Below are 26,360 nucleotides of genomic sequence, written 5' to 3' on the forward strand. Positions count from 1 at the left end.
TGTAATGGAAGAGCAGGAGTTTGGCCCGAGGTGAGAAAAAGGAGAGATTCAAATTCCCTCCTTCCTTAGAGATGAACCTTAAACCTTGATAAAACAAGATGAGGGACATGAAAAGGCAGTGACTCATCTCGATGGTTTCACACCGTCTCCATCTGTATTCATGCAGAGACTCTCGGAGGTGAGCTCACGCTGAGCTGTCGGAGCCCAGGCTTCCCCAGGCAGGTGGAGCAGATCTCTGATGGAGCGTAAGGTTTTTGAGGCACATTAGGAACAGAGTGTTTTACTGCTGCAGATTAGAGGTCAGCTGTCACACAGCAGGGCCTGATGTAGCTGCTCCAGGGCCGGACGTCAGCGAGCTGTGGGCCCCTCGTTAGCATCCGGTTATGATTACATGCACTTTTTTTTAAGGATATGATACGATGGAAGTGAAACAAAAACTACAGTCTGACGTGGGTTTGTGTGAGGTACTGATCTGTGGTCAGTGTGTTACCTGACGGGACGAGGACGGCAGAGAAACGTGTTTGAGCTACTTTAAAAAAAAAAAAATACCCACAGAAAGAAAAGCTAATATCAGCGAAGTGTCTTTATTTATCTGCCGTCAAACAGACTTTTACTTTGGAACTACATTTTCTCAACTGTTGAATCGCTGTATTCTTACGCACAAGTTCACCTACACCTCCAGTCAAACAGCTGATCTGGGGCGTAACCCGGTCCCTCCAGAAAGTGACGCTGTTGCGATAATTAAATTCAACCGCTCCACGTGAATTCTGCTCGACTTTGTCCCCCAAATCAGTGAGTTTAGATCCGATCGCCTCCGTGTGTTGAGAGTAAATAATTATTTTCAATCACAAATTGTTGCTTTAACAGCGGGATTAAAGGAATATTTCCCACAGTCCTGAACCTGTGATCAGCTGTAACACCCTCCCCTGCCGACCAATGAGCCGATCAGCTCCAGGTTCACTCCCTCTATATGGTTGTAGTTTACGTGAGGTAAACTGTGTGTGTGTGTGTGTGTGTGTGTGTGTGTGTGTGTGTGTGTGTGTGTGTGTAGTAATGGGAGAGTGAACACGATGTACCCGCAGCAGTTTTCCTGGGCTGTGTCCAACTGTAGGAGTCTGCTTGCAGCTATGTACTTTGGGGACACCTCCTGTCACGTCCCCCCTCTCTGTTCTGGCTCTAACCTGATCCACCCATGTGACCTCACTTTACCCCAGCCCCCCCCACCCCGCCCCACCCCGCCCCCCCAACACTACTGCCACTGATACCCCTCCAATGCCCTTGACTTCCACTATCTGCTCACTTCTTACTCTGAACCTGACCTGAGTCCTTTCATGGTTTTCAGCAGCTTCTTCATGCTTTTTATACCCCCCCCCCCCCCACCCACACCCCACCCCCCCACCACCACCCCCACCCCCTCCTCCTCCTCCCTCAGTCTCTCTCCTTGTGTTTCCTCCCTCTCTACCTTTCACTCGTCCTCTGGAGGCTGAGTGGAGCAGCAGAGGGTTTGGTCATGTGAGGTGAAAACTGTCTCCTGTGCCAAACCTGCTGCTGCAGCCAGGAGCATGAGGACAAAACAGAACCCCCAGAATACACACACACACACACACACACACACACACACACACACACACACACACACACACACTGTTGGGCGCTGCACCAACACGTGCAGTGAGAATTTAAAGTGGTAATCCTTCAGATCCTCTTGTTTTTATTTTGGTGCCGAGCGTCATGACGGTGCCGTGTTGGCGCCGAGGTCACGATCGTTCTACACTTCTTCTTTTATTCCCAAAAAACGTCTCTCTGTGTCAGGGTGTTTTACCCAGGAGACACCAGGGCAGCTGGGTCAGGTGCGACAGTGTGAGTCTTTCTGCCCAGAGGTCAAATGTGGTACTACAGCAAAAAAAAAACCCTTTTCCCTCCATGGATGAAACAGTACAGACCTGCTGACCGACTCAAACTACACAAGGTCAGTTATCTGAAACATGAAGGTTTAATGTTGTGACTGTGAATCATTGTTTTGGCAACGAGCAAACCCAAACCAACTCACATGTTTGAGCTCGACGGTTCCTGCAACCTTCTTCCTGTGTTTACTTTCCTCCTCCTGCCAGACGATCTGACCAATAAGAGGAGAGAATGTTCCCACCTGGTTTGTAATGATGCATTCTGGTTCACTTGAATTTTTCTCTGTGAAAACAAACCAAACTTACAAGATTGTGAACTCATCAACAGAACCACTGATCTAGAGAACACCGGAGAACAACCTGTTAATCTTTGGTTCCCATCAAATGGAGGCGAGGCTGATGACTGCGGCGGTTTCCCTCCTTTATGACGGGTCCCTGTTTGTTTACAAGGTCTTAAATAAAAAGACGCTGCCTGGACAACGGTGTGTGACACTGTTGGCGCTCCAGGTGAGTTGGTGAGGTGCAGCCTATAATACATTTAGTGAAAACAGCAGAGCACGCAAATCAATCTGTCGTCGACGTGGACGTCAGAGCGCCAACGAGCTTCAACCACGTCCCTCATCGAGCAGCCAGTTTCTCTTCAGTCTTGCTGCATATTTACTGGGTCGCTCGTATGATCTGACTTCACTTCTCCAGGCCTCAGTGAGTCTGTCCAGAACCGGATTTCATTATGTTTTCATTATATCAAGACAACAGCAGAACGTCAGCATCAATGAAATCACAGCTGACAGAGGAAGATTTAGACATTTACACAGTGTTGTTTTGGAGACAAGTTCAATTATTTCAGGTCAAACTGAAGTGTCTATACAGATTTAATGACTTGTTAAGATGGATTTTCTTTTGGCAGCAGAGGCTCTGCAGGATCAGAGGGATGGGGGGAGAGAATGAGGGAGGGAGGGGGGGGTAGATGGGGGGATGAGGGAGGGAAATCTGGGTTTAAGAGCTTTGACACAAGCAAATCATTCAGAGCCTGAAAACAAGTGAGCGGAGAGAGGAAGAGGACTGAGCCGAGATCAGCGCCATGTAGGAGTTTACCAAGTTCTCCTCCAACACACGAACACAGCACAGAGCTGCCGGAGACACTGAACGCCTCATCGACCACTTCATAATAACAGACAGGAGGGTTTGTCTGTTTCACTGGTTCATCGTCAGTAACTAAAGGTCCTCGTTAGTTTAACACTTTAGTCGACTGGTCGTTAATTTAATTAGTTAAATATATATTTGTGGAGGAATCAGAGAATGTTTTTGAGCTACAGAGAAAAACGAAACTGTCCTTTAAAATATACGTATACCTGTTAATGTGAATGTGTCAGAACCAGCCAGGAGAAGGCTCGAGTGGGCCGACATGCTAAGTAGCTAACATGAGGCTAATGACACCGTGTGCTTCCAATGGTAAAAGCCACGTTTGAGGTCGACAGGTGATAGATGAGAGTTTTCATGTCTTCTTCTTGTGATCGTCCTCCAGCCTGTAGAGACGAGTGTGATGAGTGAGTAACACAGAACTACAATAATGTTCATTCCTCTATTACGAGTCCCGAATTAATAAACTTAAATCTGGATTCATCAGTGTTCGTATAAAACATTCAACGACTGTGTAAAAGGAGCCGTTGGTGACGAAGCTGCAGAGGATCATCAGCTGCACTGAGGTTTTAGTCGTTCAGATCATTGTTTTGGTTTTAAAGCAGCAACATTATTTTTTTCTGACAGTTTCTACAACTGACGACCGACACGAACAATAATCAGCTTCACCTGAAACAACCTTTATTTATCTTTAATCAGCAGAACGAACATCAAGAATAAGTTACTCTTCATACAGCAAGACTGCTCACAGTGATCAGATCAATATACACACACACACACACACACACACACACACACACACACACACACTCAGCACCCTGATTAAACTTCTAAAGCAGATTGCATAATACATGCAACAGAAGCGGGGCAGTGGAGATTTAGAACAGTCTCTCTCTCTCTCTCTCTCTCTCTCTCTCTCTCTCTCTCTGATGGGGGGATTGCATAAGAAAAGTGAAGGGATGGATTCAGGTCATGGAGGCTCTGGGAGTCAGTGTGAGTGATTAGACCAGACACAGTGAGGCAGCTGAAGCTCACTCCCTGTCTGGGGCGGAGGGATGGAGGGAGGTGAAGGAGAGAGAGAGAGAGAGAGAGAGAGAGAGAGAGAGAGAGAGGAGAGAGAGAGAGAGGGAGAGAGACCGGCCTTCCAGCCTGTCAACTCATTCCACTTGACTGCTGTTCTATTCCTGACCAGCCTGTGAGCTGCTCCAAAAATAAAACACTATGAAAGAGTGGGCAAGCTCTTGCATATGCAGCAACACCCCCCCCACCCCCCCACCCACCCCCACAAACACACACACACACACACACATGTGGGTGTGTGTTGCTGCATATGCATGTACTTGATATTGGAAACAGAGTGATGGAGTCGTATAAAGAGTTTGTCTTCACCTGCACGTCCTCGTCACCTTCGACTGAACGTTACAACAGCTGCTGAGGTGGATGCAGTCGCTCCCTCCAACACTCAGCAGATGCACGTTACTCAATGTTCACACTCAACGCTCACGTCACATCATTTAAATCCTATTTATGATATGATAAGTTTAAAAAAAAAAGAAAACACATCAGCTTCTGACTTCCAGATCAAAGATACTGAGAATCCACTACCTTCCCCACAGATACTCACTGTTTCCAGACTGTCTGCAAACACACCACAGTTATATCAAAATAAAAGCAGTATTAACACTAATACATTTGATCCAGCTCGTTTTATAGGATTAACACATCTGGTTTCACTCGGTAACGAACTGCTATGAAAACTCAACGCAACAAAAGACGCTAATTCAGGCTGTTTGTCTGGTTTAACTACAAGGTTGTTCTTCCCATTCTGCTGACATCGTGTGAACGCAGCATCGTACCCTTCAACACAATCACCTCTACACACACACACACACACACACACACACACACACACACACACATTCAAATCTTCTTACACCTTCAGTGATCAAGCAGAAGACATTTCCTCCTGATTCAAATGTTTAATGTGAAACTGACTGTTATATAATGTGTGCTGATGTTTACTGCTGAGGATTTCCACACTCCAACACAATCCGTATTAAAGATCTCATTATGCATGAAAAAAAAAAAAAACATCCACGAGATCAAAGACAGTAAAAAAGTGTCACTCGACCGTCTCATCACCACATGACATGAGAATAATGACAGGAAGAAGAACTTCCTCCTCTCATCCTCCACCAGTCACTCACTGTGTCGCTCTGAGCAGTTAAAGCTGCTGAGTTTGCGGTGTGTGTGTGTGTGTGTGTGTGTGTGTGTGTGTGTGTGTGTGGTTACATGTTGTCCTGGTCGTTTCATTACATAAGGCCAGCAGCAGGCTCAGTGTCTGGTTTACAGTGAGGTCATATAAAGTGTAATCTAACAGCTGGATCCATCTGAATAGATCCCTCCGTGTCTTCATTACATGGTCAATTATCTGGGCCTTAGATAACATCACCTCTCCACCAGAGGACAATAAAACTCAGACAGCAGCATTGTGGGTAATAAAGCTCTGAGAACGGCCCACTGGGCTCTTTATTGTCTAAATGCTTTAATGGATAGAGACTGAAATGATGCTGCAGGTACAGCCCTGTACCTGTCAGTGTCATGTCTTACATGAGCTCGTGCTGCCCTCTAGTGGAGCTGAAGATTACTGCGCCTCTTCATCATATGACCGATGGAGGCAAAGACTTATGGAGATCCTTTTCATCCATGTTTTTGCCTGCTAGTTCTTATCATGGGTCACAAGAGGCAGGAGCATGTCCCAACATGCATTGGGAAGTAAGGGAACCAAGTACAACGTTACTATACTAAGATGTTTTTTGACATTTTCATGTCTTACTATAAACTATGACGTTTTTATGTCTTAATATACTAATATTACACTGTAAAAAAGAAATCGTAAAAAACAGTCAAATGACTGGCAGCAGCGGCTGCCAAACAAAAACCATAAAATCAAAGTAAAATATCCTAATTCAAATAAAGTGTAAAAACAATAAATTTACAGAAAGTTTCATTAATATTTCTACAGAGAAAAACTGTTATTTTACAGATTTCTCCTAAATTATTATGATCAAACACCATCAATAAAGCAGAAACTTTTTCCTAATAATAGAATTAAGTGTCAATCAATAAAATATTAACACATGCTTAATATTGTAAAGTAAACCTTTTGTTCTGGAAGACAAAGTAAAAAATACTGTGTAAAAACGATTAAAATCATCTGAAACTTCAACTTGCAGTATTTGTGTTAACATTGAATCTTTAAGTGTAAAGTAATGTTAAAACCTGTAGACGCACAATCTAAATACAATATTTACTAATTCAGATTCAGATCAATTTTCTTACATCTCTCATAAAATACAATAAACTGAATAAATGCAAATTAAACAGTTAAGTCTCTGTATGTAGTCTTTCAACTAAAGTGGGGTTGGAAACTTAATTATAAATAACATACACACCACTATTGACTTGATAACACTTTTATTTAATATATTCAGATGTAAATTTACAATATCAACAAATTATTCACAAATAGTTCTTCAGAGCCCCGGGATGATCTGAAGAACTAAAACTGGCATTTCTCCATTGGTCTATCTGCCTGTTAAGGTTCCTATAATGAGGAGGTGATGATGTCACGGTGCAACGGAGCAGGTGAAGAAAAATCCACCTTCAAACTGCCAGTAATCAGCTGGATCCTTGGAGCATCTGGGGGAAAGAAATAACAGCGTAAAGATGTTGTTTAATACTTTTATCATATATTATTATTATCATCCCCATATAAGATGTTTTACCCTCCTCTTCCCCTTTTAAAGATGTGCCGCAGTAACACGTTTACTCAGAGTACATCACCTTTCATCACCAGCAGTGAGGGACCGTTTACGTGCTGACGTCACTGCAGCGTCTCCTCGCCAGTCTCTGGAGTTTCTGTTACCGGTAGAGTTAATGTTGTTGTTTTCTTCATTACAGTGACTAACTACCTGCTGTACATTTAAACTGAGCAGTTCTGCTCCAGCACCCACAGCTCTCTGCTGCTTATAGCGACTTTCACTGATTCAGCTTTTGTTTACATGCTGTTTAGAACTGATTGTTACTTTAGCTTAGCAGTTAGCTCTGGCTTCTCTCTCTCTCTTGCTCAGTGTGTCTCGGACCAACAAATTAACTTGTACATAAGACTGTTGTGTTTTTGTATCTTGCTAACCGGAGCTACAAACAAAACAGCGTGTTAGTTATTCCTCACAGATCCCTGAGGTGTCTCTGGAACATCTGGAACCCCTTGCTAGCGGCCATTAAGTCCCTGTACCAAAGGAGTGTGAGTCTGGTTCGAGTAGCCGGCAGTAAGTCGGACCTGTTCCCGGTGAGGGTTGGACTCCGCCAGGGCTGCCCTTCGTCACCGGTTCTGTTCATAACTTTTATGGACAGAATTTCTAGGCGCAGCCGGGTGGTGGACGGGTTTGGGTTCGGTTAGGATCTCGTCTCTGCTTTTTGCGGATGATGTGGTCCTCTTAGCTTCATCGAGAGTTTGCAGCCGAGTGTGAAAGCAGCTGGGATGAAGATCAGCACCTCCAAGTCTGAGGCCATGGTTCTCAGCCGGAAACGGGTGGATTGCCCGCTTCAGGTCGGGGGGGGGGGCTTTGCCTCAGGTGGAGGAGTTTAAGTATCTCGGGATCTTGTTCACGAGTGAGGGAAGGATGGAGCGGGAGATCGACAGGCGGATTGGGGCGGCGTCAGCAGTGATGCGGAAGCTGAATCGGTCCGTTGTGGGGAAGAGGGAGATAAACCGGAAGGCGAAGCTCTCGATTTTCCGGTCGATCTACGTTCCGATCCTCACCTGTGGTCATGAGCTTTGGGTAATGACCGGAAGAACGAGATCGCGAGTACAAGCGGCCGAAATGAGTTTCCTCCGCAGGGTGGCCGGGCCCAGCCTTAGAGAGAGGGTGAGGAGCTCGGTCATCCGGGAGGGACTCGGAGTAGAGCCGCTGCTCCTCCATGTCGAGAGGAGCCAGTTGAGGTGGTTCGGGCATCCCCATCCCTGGGGAGGTGTTTCGGGCATGTCCCACCGGGAGGAGACCCCGGGGCCGACCAAGGACACGCTGGAGGGATTATATCTCTCGGCTGGCCTCGGGATTCTCCCGGAGGACCTGGTGGAAGTGGCTGGGGAGAGGGCCGTCTGGACCTCTCTGCTGAGGCTGCTGCCCCCGCGACCCGGATCCGGATAAGCGGGAGACGACGAGACGAGACGAGAGACTTACCTGATATTTTTGCAGGATATAAATTCACTTAACTTCTCTTAGGTGACCAAACAGATTCTGTCCGACCTTTCCTAATATTCCAGTTCTCCATTAAAACCCTACAACTCAAATTCGCTCAAAATAACAAATTGGCAGATATAAAATAATCCAGGAAACAGAAGACTAGCAGCAGTGAGGAGTGAGACACCCAGCAGCAGCTCTCCCGCTCAACACCTACTTTCAAATTTGATTCGTTATGTGTTTATGGTTTGAAGTTTTCTTCAATACAATATGATGTTAATTTAAAAAAAAAATTATAGTCCTATTTAAAAGAAAATAGACGTTAAATCAGAGTGGCTTTAGGGCGTGGCTACCGCGTGATAGACACACAGGGGGGCCTGCCTGTTAATCCGGAAATGACGTCAGAGCGATGTGTCGGACATTTGACTTGTCATTTTGTTTTCAGTTCATCAAAGTTAGCTCCTACATGTTGTTTGCCTGAAAATGTCTTGTTCTGTGTTTAGTTGTTCTCAAAGACACTCGGAGGAGTCGGATGATTAATTTTTTCCGGTAAGTACATTTTGTTTTAAGCCTGTGTCTTTGCTAGCCAAAATTAGCATCCCTGTTAATATCACATTTCAGGTGAAGATGCACCTTGCTAACCAAGCTAGCCAGCTAGTGCTAGCGTTAGTTGATAACCTGTGTCAACCTGGGTTAGCCCGTGGAGGTGTTCAGTCAAAGCCCAATAAAAAGGTGAATTTAATCGACATTAATCTAACGACGTTTGGTTTGTGTTTCTCCACGTGACCCAGTTTAATTGATCTGCGTTAGTGTAATGCGCAGCGTTAATGTTAGTTAATACATTGTCCATTAAGACGTCGTGATAGTTCAAGTTAAGATAACGTGACGTATACAAAATGTGTAGACAAATATTTTTCATAAAGAAGATTGTTCATTTAATATTCAAACCAGTCCTCAACTGAAGCAGACATTCATGCACCTGTCCTGACAGCTGATCGATATTTGTGATCAACTGTGATCCACCGCATCTTAACTCAAGTGTTTGTGTTTTATTGTCATTTGAAAGGTTTCCACACTGTGAAAACTGAGTGATCTGTGCCAACAGAAGGAGGACCTCATGTACAGAGCAGCACATTAGTTTCCATTCATCTGGTTGAAGGGAGACTGCATGGACATCCTTAGTTCTCTAATGTGCTGTGATGATGATGATGATGATGATGATGATGATGATGAAGATGCTACAAAACCTCCCAGTTCATCCTCCTCTGATGAAATGACAGACTAACTGTTGATGAGTTTGTTTATTATTCTGTCTTCAGTATTCACAGGTTCAGTTTCTTACCTGCAGCTTCATTTCTGCTGTTGTCGACAGGTGATGGTAGCAACACTTTTAAGAACAGAATTTATAAATATTAAACTCTGATTAAGTGATGGATCATCTCTAGCACTGTCTCCACCTCCACAGGTGAAAGTTTTTACCAATTAACATCAGCATGTTTTTTGATCCTTCATTGTCAGTGTTGTCAGACATTTAAATATTTCTAGTGTTTATGTTGTTGATTAAAGCTAACATAGAAATAGTCCCACAATGCTGTACGTGTTACTATGTGAAAATTCATACCAGATGTGTTCTATAAAAACTATCAACAAAGTTAAAGCAAGAGTTTCATAAATAACTTTATTGGACATTATAAACTACATTGATCTAAACAATTTACAACACTGGAAACATATATAAAATAATAATAAATAGATTAATTAAATACTGTAGTGCACAATTTACAATCAACTAACTATTTAAAATCAAAAAATAGTTGTGGATAAAGTTGAAGCTGAATTTCACTGTCATGTAAGTTTACTTAACAAAAAGAAGTAGTTGAATCAACAGCAACAGAATCTTAAGTAACAAGTATAATCATTATTCATCATGAGTCCTAATGTGTGAGACAGTTAATATTTATTTGCTCCAGTAACAATCTCCCTCTAAATAAGTGATGCTGTTGGAACAGCACACTGATATTAACTATAATGACTGAGGACTATGAAATATGAATCTAATGTTTGAAACTATTGACAGTTTGTTACAGCTGCAGTGGAGTCCAAAAGTCATGTGATTGTATGTCTGACGTGGGGCAGAGAGTGTAATACGACAGTGAGGGTGAAGGGAACCAGGAAGAGCACAGCTGATCAGACTGAACAATGTTATGGCCACAAGTGTTACATTAAAAAATACTATATTATCATATAAGACACTGCGTATGTTTGGGAAGAGAAGATCTTCATGTGTGGACCCTGCAGGTGGAGGTGGTGCAGGGCCTCCATCATCACTGCAAGAGGTTGTAGGTGTCCCCAAAGATCCAGACCTTGGCTGGATGGAAAAAAAATATTATAATAGAGAGAAATCAGATCAATATCATATTGTAGAGTTTGGAGAAAAAGACTAAAGAAACAGCTCTCTGATTAGATGATCACAGATATCTGAAAATACATTATTCCCTCAGCTTAGTTGTAATAAACAGTCTGCTGAACCGTTTTACATTAAATAACAATAGAATAGAAACTAATACTAAGTTTGGAGTCATTGTGCAGGTGCACATGTCATGATGGTTCTCAGCTCTCAGTCATGTTCTTTATTCTGACAGAGACAGAATCATTCCAACAGATGTTTTGACTCCTGTCATCAATAATGAAATGAACTAGAGCTGAAAACTATCCGACTAACACTGAACCAAACTTAATATGAACAAACACGACACGACAGTTCACTGTAATAACGGGATCGTTTAGTGACCCTGACTTACCGACATTAACCCGCTGTCTCTGTTAACACTAAGGTCGGTGACGTCACCTTCGCTTTGCGGAACTCATTTTAAAACACGTTATAACATGTTTTCTCTTGGTCTGTGGTTTTAATACAAGCGGTTACACCACACAGTTATCTTACACACAGGAACTTCAGCTAATGTTACAAGCTTTCTCCTCATATATGTGATTTTTTACCAAACGTGGACATGTTTGCAATTAGCTACTAAGATTATTTTAACACTAAGAGATAAAGTTTACCTCGAACTATGAATGCTAACTGTGTTAGCAGCGACTTCGCACCGTGTCTCCAGGAGCCTGCTGCGGTCAGGGAGCAGGTGTAGGCGGCCGTGCAGAGCAAAGACTCTCTACAGCTGTTCTTGTTATTACAGCCTGTTGCTGCACAAAGCTCGAGCATTTTAACACTAACTGATGGATTACCTGTCCCTGTTGGAGCAGGGAGGAGGAGCCTCGACTCCACGGCTTCTCCTATTGGTGCAGCAATGACCCTGTCAGCCCTCACCACAGCTGCCGCTGTTTGAGCATCAGAGGAAGAGAGTTTAAGAGCCCGGCCGCACATCGTTGGTGGCGGCTGACATGATCTGCAGCTCGCCTCTTTACCGCCTCTGTGAACATTTGTGTGTCATTTGTGATTTGGTTTTAGATGCTGGTGTTGATTGTTGGGGACTGGGCTAGGTTTAAAGTTCTGATTGTGCATCACACCCTTAGAAAAAGACTGTTGGACACATTAGGAACAGGCGAGCTGATTCTTGTGTTTCTGGGTTGGTTAGAATCGCAGTGTTAGGCTCTTTGTTGGCTCCTGTTCCCCTACTTCAGTTACCCTCTTGCCTTGTTTGTATTTTTGTTTAATTATTTACCCTCCTGTTTACGCAATAAATTAAATCAGTAAATTTGATTTACCAATAACACCTGGTTTTATGTTGCTTCCTTTTTCCCCTAGCTGGATCGTAACATTAAGACTGCCAACATGCGGTGACTGGGAAGACCGATGCTAAAAACCAACATGGCATCAGTGAACTGAAACCTGGCTCTGTGAGCAGTCCACAGTCAGTAAGTGAAATACTCGGTGAGTAAAATTTCCCGGGCTGTTGTATCTTTGCTTGCAGAAATTAACTGCCTGGTACTGGATGTGAGTCCTACAGCTTCGGAGGTTTTACTCTTTCAGTGGTTCCACAAAGGGTTTATATCTTGATGCTTCATGTGAGCAGTGCAACATCTACTGGCCTGAATGCAAAATGGGTTAATAAAAACATTTGTATGTTACAAATTGAATGTAAGTATAAGGGAAAGCATGATTGTATTTAATAATCCAAGCATAGATTTATATACTGTAAAAGCAAACTTAACTGTAAGTTGGTTTGCAATGTGAGCAAAGAACTTGTAGCTTTGCTTTTAAATGTCAGCTTTGGTGGTTGTGCTGTAAAGGTGCAATATAAGATGTGGCCAGAACTTTAGTTTAAAATGTTCAAATGGTGTTAATTCATTATCAACAGTGTGTGAAGCAGCCACAGTGATGTCATGATCAAGATCTCCATCTGTTGTATTTCAGAGTGATCTACTGAAATGCGCATGCGCACCAGCCAGCTATGACCTGTCTGTTGTAATACCACTTTGTGACGCTAGACGCTGTGTGAGTCAGCGGCGCGTCAAGTCTCCCCTCTGTCCCACGAAGAAGAACGACATCCGGCAGCATTTGAAGTTAGCATCACAGAAACACAGGAATGGCTGAACCTCCTAAAAGACGATATTCATCTGCATCCGGAAGCACCGCTCCCGACAAGAAACCACGTTCAACAGCAAAGAAAAGAAGCGACACGAGTAAATCTGGATGTGGTTTTCCGCCGCTGGAGAAGCTGCTGAGAGGAAAGAGATGCGGTTTGATGCCGAGCTCGCAACTTTCCTGTTAGCCAGGTGAGTAGCATCAATGCTAGCTCTTTAGCTAAAAGTATAATCAGTGCAACGACCGACAAACATTTCAGGTGGTGATATTGACGTTGTGGACAGACGTTTTAGCGGTTAGTAGGATTGTGTCTGTTGCTCTCGGCTGTTGTGCAGCTAGTGACGTCAGTAACTTTAGGCTGATTTTGTAACTGACTGTAACGTGAGATTGTATGGACCCAGTAGACCGAGTGAATACACGTCGATCGGTTCACCATGTTGTAACCACTTTACATTACTGTTAGGAGATCAGCCATGATTGAAAGTGAACTAGGTCTTTACATTTCTCCGGAGATTTCAGCATCTCTGTCTTTATCAGGACCTGAGCCAGTACAGGTGTAATGCCGCCTCCACCTGTCTCACCAACACCTGAGAGTCCAGACACAGTGAGGAGGGTCCAGGTGAGTAACATGCTGTCATTCACTTTTAACAGTAAGACTTGTCTATACCACTGATTAAATCAGACCCACAGTGTAAACATGTTCATACTGCTGATTCTTAATAATGAATATACCACTGCCTGTATTATGTATTTTACAGTATATCCATATTTGTATTACTCTTGTTTATATAGTGTGTGAACATTGAATTCTTATCATACCTGTGGTTGTCTACCCTTTTCCTTGCATTTACATTTCATAATACTGTATTTTTGCATATTCATATCTATCCTCACAATTTATTTTATACATACACACAAACAGATCTTACATGTTTGAATATAAAAAAACTTGTATGATCTAAAGGAATTGTCCTATCACATGTTTCTGTATCAGGACCAGAAGTCCAGCCTTTTCTTCTGCATCTGGCCTCATCAATCATCAACCACATTACATCAACACCTTGAGGTATTATTATGACAGATATTGTCCATACTGTGATCTTTTGCACATCCCCTAATCAATACCTTTTGCACATCTTGCCCAGCAGGAGTTTTGTCATTCTAAAACACCTTGGTACATAGTTGTGTAGTATTGTTTTTGGTTTCTTTTATACATTTGAGTGTTGCAGTGTTCTTAGTCTTGTTTTTATTACAGTATATGCTAAATGAGGTTTAAGTGGATGATAAATCTTATGTTCTGGAGTCCTTAGACTGCCTCAAATTTGATAGTAAAAAGAAGAGCTGCTTGACATGTCCTTATATTTCCTTTGTTTTCATAGGGATGGAAGAATCCACCTCAGGCAAGAAAAGGGGTAAGTCTGTTAAAAGCAGTTTGTATTTTGTGTAATTGCATATCCACACAGATCATAATTAAATGTTTAAGATGAGTTCAAATGATCCTGTTTATTACATTTAAGTTGTCGTCGTATCGAATGCATCAGAAAACAATGAGGATGTGATTAATATATGGCTTGAATATTACAATAAAATACTTGTTTGGAAACTTGCTGTGTCTGATTTGTCAAGGAACTTAGTGTGGTGTTATTGTGAACTGTTGTTGGCTGTATCTATACGTGTTAAGGGTCAAAATGATTTAGAGCTTGTAAAGTGATGTTCACAAATAATTCCAGTGTTTGTAGTTGTAAATCAACCTTTTGTAAAAATAAATCTGCATGAGAAATTCAAGTTTGTATGTGAAACAATTGCACTTGTGTCAAAGAGATTTTGTATTTGTTAAAAGTCTGAATCAAAACTGAACAAACGATCAGTGTTGAGGTTGAACAAAGACTCTGTAAAAGAAGAAATGGTTTTGTCAACATCTGTGTCGTGATGCATAGAAAACTGTAAAACTCTGGTCAGAAGTTCCCACAGTGACACTGAAGTGATTGACAGTGACACTGGGAATGTTGCTCAGTTTTACAGTTTTCTGCTCTTTATCTCTGAACACAGACGTCCACAAAAGCTTTTCTTCTTTCCCTGTCTGAACCTCACCACTGATTTCTTCAGTTCTCATTCAGACTTTAAACAAACAAATCTCTTTCTACATGTGAAACAATTGTGGTTGTGGAAAACTTGAATTTCTCATGCAGATTTATTTTCCAGTCTAATAGATTGCAAATATAAAATCAGCTGGCTAGCATTTGCATTAGCAGCTAGTTTGCTATCATTAGGTTTGTTTTTTTTTTTGTGTGTGTGTCCTGGAAAGAAACAGGGTCAAACTGAAGGCAACATGGGGGGGTAGCTTATTAGCATTAGCAGCTAGCATTGTTCATTGATGAATTAACCTAATTTCATAAGAATGCAAAATAACGAGTAGACAAGTGAGTGTATATAAAGTGACATTGTATGTGTGTGTGTATATATGACAATAGTTAAAATTATAATTGTAAAAAAAACAAAACAATTATAATGCTAACAATGATATATTGAAATAAATGATAATGGCAACAATGAACTTGTGCACATACAGTACAGAGAGCTGACCCCATTTTAATTAGCGCTGGCCTTGGTCATTGATGAATTTAACGATTTCATTATAAAATTGCAAAATGACAAGTGGGGGGCTAGTTTGCTAGTATTAGCAGCTAGCTTGCTCGCATTGTTCATCGATGAAAGAATTTAACGATTTATAAGATTATTCAAAATAATACAATGGTAAAAAAAGTGAGAACTTTCTAAATGTGTCTAACTGATTGATCTGTCCAACAGCCGTCTCTAGTTTTCTTTCCCACCAGGGAGTTTCTCTAGGACGAGGTGTGATTCAGGCAGTTGATGTTCTTACAGCTGCTTTCACACCACTGCTGTTTTAAACTCACACACAACATTTGAACGTTAAAATTTGAAACCTTTTCTCCGTCTCTCTCTCCCCTTCCAAGTGACAAAGACGTTCGCTGGTGCTGCTTCTGAAACAGTTGCCTGGGTTACCAATGTTGGCGTTTTGGCTTTCCAGGATGGCGGCCAGAATGATGACGCCACATCTTGGAGGCTTTACTGGATTCTCTCTGCATCCAGGACATTTGGAGAAATTACAGTAGAAATGTAAAATAATCCTTCATAGCTCAGTGAGGACAGAGCAACAGTCTGACAGGTCGACCGGAAGCTGTTGCAGCCGTCCATAAGTGATGGAGGGAAGGAGCCGTTATTCATCATCAGTCTTAGTGTTAGAAAACGTTTTACAGTTTAACGTTAGCACACATGCTAACTTCAGCTACAATAACAAGTTACTCCTCACATATATGATATTAGCCTGTAAGACTAATGTAACAGTTGTGACAGCTAACCGTGTTAGCAGCATCTTAGCACGGCTCAGCCAGGAGCCTGTTGATGCAGGTGGGTTTACCTGGTGTCCTCGAGGACACAGGTCAGATCCACCCCTCCCTCCTCCCCAGCTCCACCCTCTCATCCAAATATAAAAGAAACCCAAGATGGCGACGTCGTCCAGTAACCCAAACTCATGGCTTCAAAATGGAAGTTTGCCACTTGACACAGACGCATAGACAACAGAACAGTGTTTTAGTGTTTGGTCTGACTGAAGATCTTGTTTATTGAACAAAGTTCCCTGAGCTGATGGAATCTGGTGCCAAAGCAAATGAATTGGTGATTGTCAAGTTTGTACTGTTTTCTTTTATGGTATATGGTGCACAAACACACAGACTAGTAAAGTCCAGGCAGGAAGAGAACAACAAGAAGCAGCTGGTTCAGCTTCAACCCTGGTTCTTTCCTGCAGTGTTGCGTGTTCTCCTTGTTTCCTCCAGGACTCTGATCACTAGAACAAAGACATGACATTTCATTCACTGAGGAATCTAAACTGTCCGTAGGTTTGATTATGTGTCTGTGTTGTGTGATAAACCATTTACCTTCTTTCCTCCCAGTGCATGCTGGGATACATTCCAGTACTTCAGACTTTTTTGTTTGAAGTTTGAATGTTTGATGTGATGAAGAAAAGTTTGTTTCATTTCAGCCAGAGTCACAAAGTTTGAATGTAGAAGTCACATAAATGTCAAACTAATTAGATTTACCCTGAAATTACAGAGATCTTTAAATTGTTTGTATTCACATTAACCTTTATAATAATAAGTTACATTTTTAATTACAGATCATTACTGTCCTTTTACACAGATTTGTATGTAATTTAAGCACAAAAAATACTGTATAAATAAGTAATTTCTCTTTACAAAAAATGGGAAATAAATCATTATTATTGGCGTAATGCTTAAAATTGAATTACAGACTTTTGTTCACAATTTAAAACAGAAAATTACTGTTAAAGTTATTTTGCTTAAAATTAGGATTTTTTTTTATAGTGTAAGACATTTTTAATTTTTATACCTTACTATACATACTTTTTTTAAATTTTTATGACACTTTACTATGACTTTTTTTTATTTTCATGCCTTAATTTACTGACGTTTTTATCCCTTACTAAACAAGGTTTTTATTCTCACATTCCTTGTTAGTACAGTGGATAAAACTGTCGCCTTTACAATGAGAAAGTTCTTGGTTCAAATCCTGAACACGGAGGGTTTTTTTTGACAATGTTACGCTTTACTGTAGTGTGACGTTTTTATAGCCAACTATACTGTTTTTTTTAATTTTCATGCCTTACTATACTATGTTTTTATGCCTGAATGTACTGTGAAATTTTTGGGCATTTTTATCACTTACTAAACAAAGTTTTTATTCTCATATTCCTTTGTAGTGCTTTGGTTAGAACAGCTGCCTTCCAGTGAGAAGGTTCTGGGTTTGAATCGTGGGCCTTGGGCCATTCTGCATGTTCTCCCTGCACCTTCATGGGTTCTCTCTCTGTACTCCTGCTTTCTTAAGGTTTCCTTAAAACGTTCACTGAAGTTTTCTCCTTATACTTAAGGAATCATTTAAAGTTAATGAAATCGTTGCTCAAAAGACCTTAGTGACCAAAGTAGGTAAAAGTCACCTCTGAGTTTAATGTGATGAATGGAGAAAATGAATGTAACCCAAGAAGACGCACCTATTCTACAGCTTTTCCTTAACTAAGGAAACCTTTACCTTTACTGTTACCTACACACACACCTTAGCTCCTGCTGTAGCTAACTATACATCTCCAGCCCCACTGCTTCCTGTCAGTAAATCTGTAGAGTATGGGTTGAGCTAAATACTCACAGCAGACCAAACTGTAGAGCCACCTCAGTCAACACCAGAGGATGCTGTGGTTCACAACCTGCACTGCAGGAAAAGAGGCAAACACACTCCTCTGCACTAATGAGATCGGCTTCACTGTGGTAAACACCAGCTTTATGTGTTTTTAACTGGGCAACAAATATGACCTAATTAATATCTCTTCATTTTGCCACAGTTGTGAAAACCAAACTAAAGATAAAGGGTGTAGGGGTGTAAAAGGTTTCATTATGTTCTGACCTGGAATCAGTCAAAAAAACTCACAAAGGCCCCAGACTTCTGCTGCAGGCCAAGAAATGTAGTTTAGTATTAAATCTTAGAGAAATCCACCAGAGGAGCCAGAATCAGTGACAGTGAGTGACACAAATGTAAAGTATCAGTGACAGTGTTTCAGGATCTCAGAGATGGATTTCACTTGTTTAAAGAAAAATAAGATCATTAGACTCAGAACTAGAATAATGAGTTGATGAATGTTTTTTTTCCTGGCTTTCAGTCGATCACTCGCTGATGGTCTTTTCAGAGAAACAGCATCTGTCACTGTTGACAAAGGAGGGTTTGTGGGTGAAGTGCCTTGCTCAAGGCCACAGGAGTGACAGCATTTCCCCCCCCACCCCCCAACCTACCAGCTTAAAGGCTTTGAGCTGCTGCTGCCCCAGGATGATATACTGCCCCGGGTCCTGCTCATCTCCAGTCGCTGCGTGTGAGTGGCTACTGTATCTTTTCAATAGACGTTCCAAATGATATGACCATAACAGATGCACATCATGAATCAAAGGTCTTAAACCACCCGGCTGGCTGATGTGTTCCACAGGTGCTTCGGTCCCTTCTCCTCAGGATACACAGCATGGAGGCAGCGCACAGAAATACACTGAGAGAGGAGCCGGCCCCGACGCTCCCCGCTCGGCTGTCAGCCGCTGTCCCTTCTACCTGATGCAGGTCTACGTCTGAGCCTCACATGGACCTCTCTGACTGCTCCTGCCTGGAGTGAACCGAGCCTGTGAACGCAATGACCCCGTCCAATCAACAGCCCCCGAGAGGAAGGAGAGGGGGAAAAAAAAAAAAACCTTCTGCGCAGCATATCAAAGCAGAACTCCTGTACCCCTCGCTTCAAATTAGAAAAGCATAAAAGTGCGAGAAAAATAAGCATCACACATGTTTCGAATATGCGGCGTTTTAATTGATAATAAATAGTGTTTTTGTGGACTGAAGTGCTGAGGTGGTAAAAGGAGGTTTTTTTTAATGGAAAATCAGCCGAGGAGAAAAATAATTGATGGTTGTTTTGATAGTTGAACCAGTTCCCTCAGCTGACCTGATGCTGCACCTGCGAATGATATTAACTTCAGTCAGACTCAATTGTTGCTGCATTAGAGGAATAATAATGTGAACATGTGTATCAGTGATAACCAGATTATCAGGCTCCAGTCCAGTGGCCCCCGACCTTTTACACTGACCATGAACCCTGTGACTCGTCTCTGCTGCCGCTTTTTAACAGAGACGTAAAATCCCCCAAAACGTCGTGACGTCTGAGTTCAGACAACAAGAGGCCTGAAGAGCTGAACGTGTCCGTTTTTAATGTAGATAGTCAAGGCAAGTTTATTTACAGAGCATCATTCAAACACAAGGCAACTCAAAGTGTTTTACAGAGGCGAAGAAATACATTAAAAACATTAAAAACATTTAAAAACATTAAAAACTCATTTGAATAAATAAAAATCGGTCATATGAAGATTTCATAAAATCACGTAGGACACCATTTTAAAAAGTGCTGCACATGGACCTCTGCAGTAAACTGGGATGTTTACAGGCCTGAGATCAGCTGACAGTCTCAGCTCAGCTCAGGTGTTCAGGAAGCTCGTGCCACAGGTGAGGAACTCAAAGCTGCTTCACCTGGTTCTGATTCTGGGAACACTGAGTGAACCTGTCCCTCCTCACCTGAGGGTCCACAAGTCTGTCGGACGAGAGTTTTCCTTCCTCTTTGTTTCTGTCACCACACACGTTACAACAGCTGACGAACACAGCAGCGGAGAAACTGTTACATCACAGTTACATCAGTTACATCACTGTTACATCACTGTTACATCAGTTACATCACTGTTACATCAGTTACATCACTGTTACATCACTGTTACATCACAGTTACATCACAGTTACATCACTGTTACATCAGTTACATCACAGTTACATCACAGTTACATCACAGTTACATCACAGTTACATCACAGTTACATCACTGTTACATCACTGTTACATCAGTTACATCACTGTTACATCACTGTTACATCAGTTACATCACTGTTACATCACTGTTACATCACTGTTACATCACTGTTACATCAGTTACATCACAGTTACATCACACTGTCACTGTCATAAAGGTTTGTTCAAACTTTGACTGAGTATCTAATAATGTTGAATTAGGAAGTCAAACATTTTAGAGTCACTGAACTAACTGACTGAGCTTCATCCACACGCACACACAGACGCACACAAAGATACACACACACACAGTTTACTCTGGTAATCTGAACATATATATAACAATACAGTATGTTATTCTCTGAGCTCGGTCTAAGTGTTTGCATGTGTGTGTATGTGCAGCAGGAGGCTTCAGAATAAGTGAATAATCACTTGGTGATTGTGTCCAAACCCTAATGTTGTGTCCCACTGTCCCACTGTCTCTCTGCACCACTGTCCCACTGTCTCACTGCACCACTGTCTCACTGCACCACTGTCTCACTGCACCACTGTCTCTCTGCACCACTGTCCCACTGTCTCTCTGCACCACTGTCCCACTGCACCACTGTCCCACTGCACCACTGTCTCACTGTCTCACTGCACCACTGTCCCACTGCACCACTGTGTCAGTCTTTGAACGACCTTAGCAACAACCTCACTGGCTCCCAGGATCTTTTAGAAGAGATTTGTTCGTGGTTCGGGGCCGACACACACACACACACACACACACACACACACACACACACACACACACACACACACACACTCTCTCAGATCTTCTACTGTCACACTTTTAAATACACACAGTTTTACACACAAGAAAAGAGGCAGTGCAGATTTTTATTTAAACTACAGAAAACCTGCCAAGAGCTGGAAGAGATGCTCAGTGAACATTTTTAAACTTGGCTTTTAATTAATTCTCTCATTGGTTTCTGTTTGATTTCTATTTTCATTCTCCTTCTTTTGCCCTTTTCTTATTCTATTTGATTTTTTTTATTGTGAAACATTTTCAGCTGCGAGTCTTTTATGAAAAAGTTTATTATATCATTAATATTAAATCATATTTTTCCTTCCAGCTGTTTCACATAAAGAATGAATGAATATTTGATTTAATCACGTTGATGTTTGATGGTTGTGTTTGGACTGAACACAGATAAACATCATGTGACCAGTGTGAACGCACCAGTCAAACCAGTGGATAAAACTGTTCCCCGTGAATCAGAAAGTGATAAAACGCTTGAGGAGCTGTTGTTGTGTTTGTGTTGTTGACGTGAGCCGATCTGGTCCAAGGTGCTGCAGATCTAATCCCTCTCTGCTCCAGAGCCCCAACAGCTGCTGAAGTGCAGGTCTGAGCTCCCCGGTGGTTTCGCCAGTAAAGGAACGCCGTACATGGGCCGGTCTCCCGCCCTCCCTCGCCGCTCTGGATGGGAGAAACAGAATCTCATCTGGGAAGGAGAACACCCTCGTCGAAGCCCACCAAGGCCTGTTCCCAGGAACCCAGAGATGCCTGCTGGCACGCCATCAAACACATAACTCTTGTAAGGGAGTGGATCTGAGGTTTACAGCTTGGGCTCTTTACCCAATTAGACTGGATGATGGAGGCAAAGCAAAATAGGGTGAAGTTTTTACAACGCCACAGGGGTCTTTAGAATGGATGGGCTCTGTTTGGGGGTTTTTTTTTTTTTTTTTGGGAGGAGGGTGGGGGCAGGGTGGGCTGGGGACACGCTATTCCCACGTCTCTTTTATCACAGGCTGTCAGAGGAGCCACACAGGTACATGGAGCGGCAGGTACAGACAGATGAACACGAATCTGTACAAGTCATTGTGTACCTCAGCTTGAAGAGACAAAACCCTTTCATCAGTCCTGCGTCTGTCATTCAGATATAACTGATGTAAACACAGATTAAAGAAGGAGACGGATGAAAAATCACAAATCTTTATTTTCTTTAACACAAAATGACAAAACGCCATTTCACTTCAGAGGGAGGGGAAGTATGAAACAAGACAAAAGAAAAGCCTACATGATAATAAATAGATAAAAAGTGATAAAAACATAAATGACGGGTTGTGAGAAAATGTGCTGGTTAATAAAATATATTACAACTCAGTTATCTGGATGAAGTCTTGTGTGCACAGGTGCTGCTGAGAAACAGAGTAAATGTTTGAAGGTAAAGAAAGAATCAGAGCTGGAGAAGAAAGAAGCAGAAGAAGAGTGACAGTTAAATCCTGTACATGAGAATCAAACGTGTCTGTTTTCTGCTTCACTGAACGTCTGCAACCTCCATCTCTGCCGGGGCGGGAGAGGGCACGCGGGGCGACGGGGTCTGGGGCTTTAAGGAAACGAGAGGATCGTGATGGATGTCTCCTGTGTTCACAGACATGGTATTTCAATCACCGGCAGCGGCGACCGCAGCGTAACAGGATGAAGACGCTTCTGTACGTTGGAGAAGTGGAACGAGCCGGTTCCTTCAGAACCGCAGAGAAAGTCCTGTGACTGTGGGGGGAACGTTAGCACAGTGACAGTCCAGAGGAAACAGCTGCTGCAGACTCCGCCCCTACTGAGGGCTGTTGGTGATGGCTTTCAGAATGTCACACGTGTTCTTAGAGATGACCTCTCTCAGCTTCCGTACGCGGCGAGGGCTGGAAGCTCCCACGTAGCTCTCCGGCTGAAGGACCGCCATGCCGTCGTTGACGTTGCCCATGATGATGACCTGACCCTCGGCGGCGGCGCCCGTGATGTTGGGGCAGGGGCAGTTCCAGTCCATGTTGAGGAAGGTGACCTGCAGCGGCTCCTTGCCAAAGAAGCGGAGCCCCATCTTCTCGTCCTTCAGGATCTCCTCCACCGTCACGAGGGCGTGGCCCGAGTCCTTCTCCTCCGTCAGCTCCGTCATGCGACCCAGGACGACGAAGTCGCTGCGGCAGAAGCTCGTCACGATCTTGCCTCGGGGCTTGCAGGACTTGCAGTGGTGGTTTTTGGGGAAGGGGCACATTTCCTCGCAGGCTTCCTTAGATTCAAAGTTGTTGTCGTTGCCGTCACATCCTCCGTAGATGAAGGACTGGCACTGACGCAGCACGCCGCTGTAGGCCCAGCGCGGCTCGTAGGCTTTACAGGGGCCCTGCAGGCTGGGGAGGCCGCAGGGGCCCGTGAGCTCGGGGCCGCAGCACTGTATGCACTTCTCATACGTGTCGAAGGCCTTCGCCGGCTGCTGGCTGTGGTCGCCGTGACAGTGGGTGAAGGAGACGCAGTTGTTGGCCTTGGGCTCGTAGTACCAGCTGACTCTCTCCAGCTCACTCCCACAATCCTCTGGGTTATCGGGGGGCTTCAGACACTCCTCAGGCAGGCAGCGGCTCACGTTCTTGGGCTCGGGGGTTTTGGGCGGCTCTGTGGGCAGCACCGTGAGCGGGTGGTTGGCCCGCACCGAGCCGGACGGGTTCTGGGCCGTGCAGGTGTAGACGCCTGAGTCATGCGGCTGGGCGTTGTAGATGACCAGCTGACCGATGTTGGTGACCACCATGTTTCCTCGCACGTGATTGGGCCTCATGACCACCTTCTCCGCCCCCTCAGGCAGCTGCTTCTCCCAGGTGATCTCGGGCGGGGGGCGACCCGTCACGTCACACAGGAAGCTGGCCGTGTCGCCCACGCTCACCGTCTGGTGCACGGGGCTGCTGACCTCGATTGGTGGCTGAGGGGGGGGGACAGTCGCCTGAAGGGGAGCGGTGGTGGGGCGGAGGGTGGTCGCCTGGGGCAACGAGGGGCTGGTGTTGGGCCAGGTGAGGTGGAAGCGGCAGGTGACGACAGACAGGGTGATGCCTTTGGAGCACGCCTCCGCGTCCATGTAGCACTTGTTGTAATACGTCATGCCGTCGGAGGCGCAGGTGAAGTGCGGCTCCCTCTCACAGCGGTCGCGGCATTTACACACCGGCTGCCCGTCCCAGATGTCGCACTCGGACCCCTGCTGCGTGCACATGAAGCTGGCGCACGTGGCTTCCTTCGGCATTCCCATTGGACCTTTCTGCCCGTCCACGTACCGAGCCGCCACGCAGCTGCGGTTCCCGCACACATTCTGGCAGCACTTCTCGAAGGACTCGCACTCCTGCAATGATGGAGTAAAAACCCAGAGAGCTCAGGAAATATGATGAATATGAATAAAAACACACATGACATTTCATTTCTATAATCCAGAACCTGCAGGTGAAACAGCTTCACGTTTACAAACTGTGCGGAGGATGAGCTTTGATCCTAAAGGTGACTTTACCTGGTCGGTGTCGCACTCTCGCGTGCAGGTGCTCATGGCGTCCACCCACAGGTTGGGGTTCATGTCATTCGGGCAGATTCCCGCGTGTGAGTAGGTGATTTGGGGCCGAACTCCGACCTGGACCTCCATCCACACTGACACACAGAGCAGGAACCAGATCCAGCGTGGAAACAGCATCCACCACATCTCCAGAGCGGAGCTGGACTCAGCACGTGGAGAAGACGAACACACTTCTTCCTCTCTCAACATAAAAAGAAGTGAAACTACAGAAACAATCAAACGCGCATCGCACGTGTGAGTCTGAGTGTGTGTGTGTGTGTGTGTGTGTGTGTGTGTGTGTGTGAGAGAGAGTCCGGGTTGTAGGTCCTGGTTCCGCGGCGGTGATGCTGTGTATCACCGGTCTGCAGCCGTTACCGTGACCCGCCAAGTCCCTCACAACATGACACAGAGTTTCTCCTGAGATGCTGAAGAAGCTTTTAAAAGTCAGAGGTCTGGGCTGGAGCTGCAGCTGCAGCTGGCGGGGCATCTGTCTGTTAGAGGCATTGCTGTTACCCCGTTAACCCTTTGTGAGCGGAGTGATCTCAGCGCTCAGACACTTTCACGTTATTAACGATCACACCAATTCAAACCACGTGTTCAGTTTAACGTTCAGAACTCACCCGTGTTATATATGTGAGTTAATATAGTTTAATTACATGTAATAGAAACTTAATAAAAAAAACATCAGTATTTATTGTTACATTCATGAAAGATTCATATTTATAAAATAAGAAAAATCATTTGCTGAATGGGTTTAATTTTTTTTTAATTTGCCATAATTTCGACACATTTATTTTTGCTGCAATAAAAATCACTTTGAACTGTAACGTTGTGGAACTAGAAACTGTAGCAGTTAAAGTTCGGGTCACAGTCACAGACTCGGTTCTGGGATGTTCAGAGCTTCAGTCCCTTTGACCTCAGACATTCAGATCAAATTCAACCTGTTTCCTCACACACAACAGACTAATATCTTCTGATCGATCGATGTGTGATTGATCCCACAGGAAATATACGACGCTGGGTTCAGATAATCATTATTATCTCTTAATATTACACAGTAGATTTTTAGTTAGATTTTTTCCTGAATATTATAATAATGTTTAGTTAAACCTTCTTACATTCATAAAACCAATTTATGAAAAATCTAATGTATTAGTCCTAAAGAAATGAAGTGGTTTTTATTTGTGTCCAACAATAATAAATGCAGAGTAAATTTATTTCAGGTTTCACCTGATTTATAATCTGTTCAAATAAAAAAGGACGAAACATTTCAATAAATAAAATCATATTAAATCTGAGTGCAGATGATTTTTACAGAACAAACACTGAACATAATTGTTTCTCCTGTAAAAAGCCTCATGATTTATTTGTAAAATCGATAAATAAAGCAGATTCAGAGATATGTTGATAATGGTTTCACACTTTTGGCATGTTGAGTGAATGTTGTGGTGATTAGGAGTTTTTCCTGTGACATGTGACCAGTGATGTGTTTCTGCTGCTGCTCAGCGTTCAGCCGTGGATTTAACCTCCACCGTCCACAGAGCCTGTTTTTCTACACAGGATTAGTTTCATCAGTCCAAGTGTTTTCTGTGAATTTATGGAAACTTACAGACTCACAGATATAAACAGTAGGACATTATACTGAGGAGAAAACTTTAATTGCAACATCATCAGTTATCAGTCAACACTCAGGTCTGAGTAAGAGTTGGCTCCAAATCTACGACTTAAAATAGCAAACAGCACT

The 26,360-nt window shown here is 43.4% G+C and overlaps 1 protein-coding gene and 1 long non-coding RNA gene across 2 annotated transcripts; one reads left to right on the forward strand and one right to left on the reverse strand.

The window, feature by feature from the left end:
• Positions 1 to 13,447: 13,447 nt before the first annotated feature.
• LOC130162054 (uncharacterized) lies at positions 13,448 to 19,754 on the forward strand. The gene is made up of 4 exons (XR_008826224.1): positions 13,448 to 13,899; positions 14,213 to 14,245; positions 15,809 to 18,786; positions 18,898 to 19,754. It is a non-coding gene; the product is annotated as an uncharacterized LOC130162054 (long non-coding RNA).
• A 2,489-nt stretch (positions 19,755 to 22,243) lies between these two features.
• wfikkn2b (WAP, follistatin/kazal, immunoglobulin, kunitz and netrin domain containing 2b) lies at positions 22,244 to 25,619 on the reverse strand. The gene is made up of 2 exons (XM_056365938.1): positions 24,578 to 25,619; positions 22,244 to 24,415 (listed from the first exon to the last, which is right to left on the reverse strand). The coding sequence occupies exons 1-2, from the start codon at positions 24,824 to 24,826 to the stop codon at positions 22,877 to 22,879; spliced, it is 1,788 nt and encodes a 595-aa protein (XP_056221913.1). The 5' UTR covers positions 24,827 to 25,619; the 3' UTR covers positions 22,244 to 22,876.
• Positions 25,620 to 26,360: the final 741 nt, after the last annotated feature.

This window comes from Seriola aureovittata, chromosome 21 (genome assembly GCF_021018895.1).
Source record: "Seriola aureovittata isolate HTS-2021-v1 ecotype China chromosome 21, ASM2101889v1, whole genome shotgun sequence".
Taxonomy (NCBI): Eukaryota; Metazoa; Chordata; class Actinopteri; order Carangiformes; family Carangidae; genus Seriola; species Seriola aureovittata.

Coding starts and splice junctions, on each gene's coding strand:
- wfikkn2b (XM_056365938.1), bottom strand. CDS start 24,826: ATGTTGAGAGAGGAAGAAGTGTGTTCGTCTTCTCCACGTGCTGAGTCC. Junction 24,416..24,577: donor GAGAGTGCGACACCGACCAG/GTAAAGTCACCT, acceptor CCATCATTGCAG/GAGTGCGAGTCCTTCGAGAA.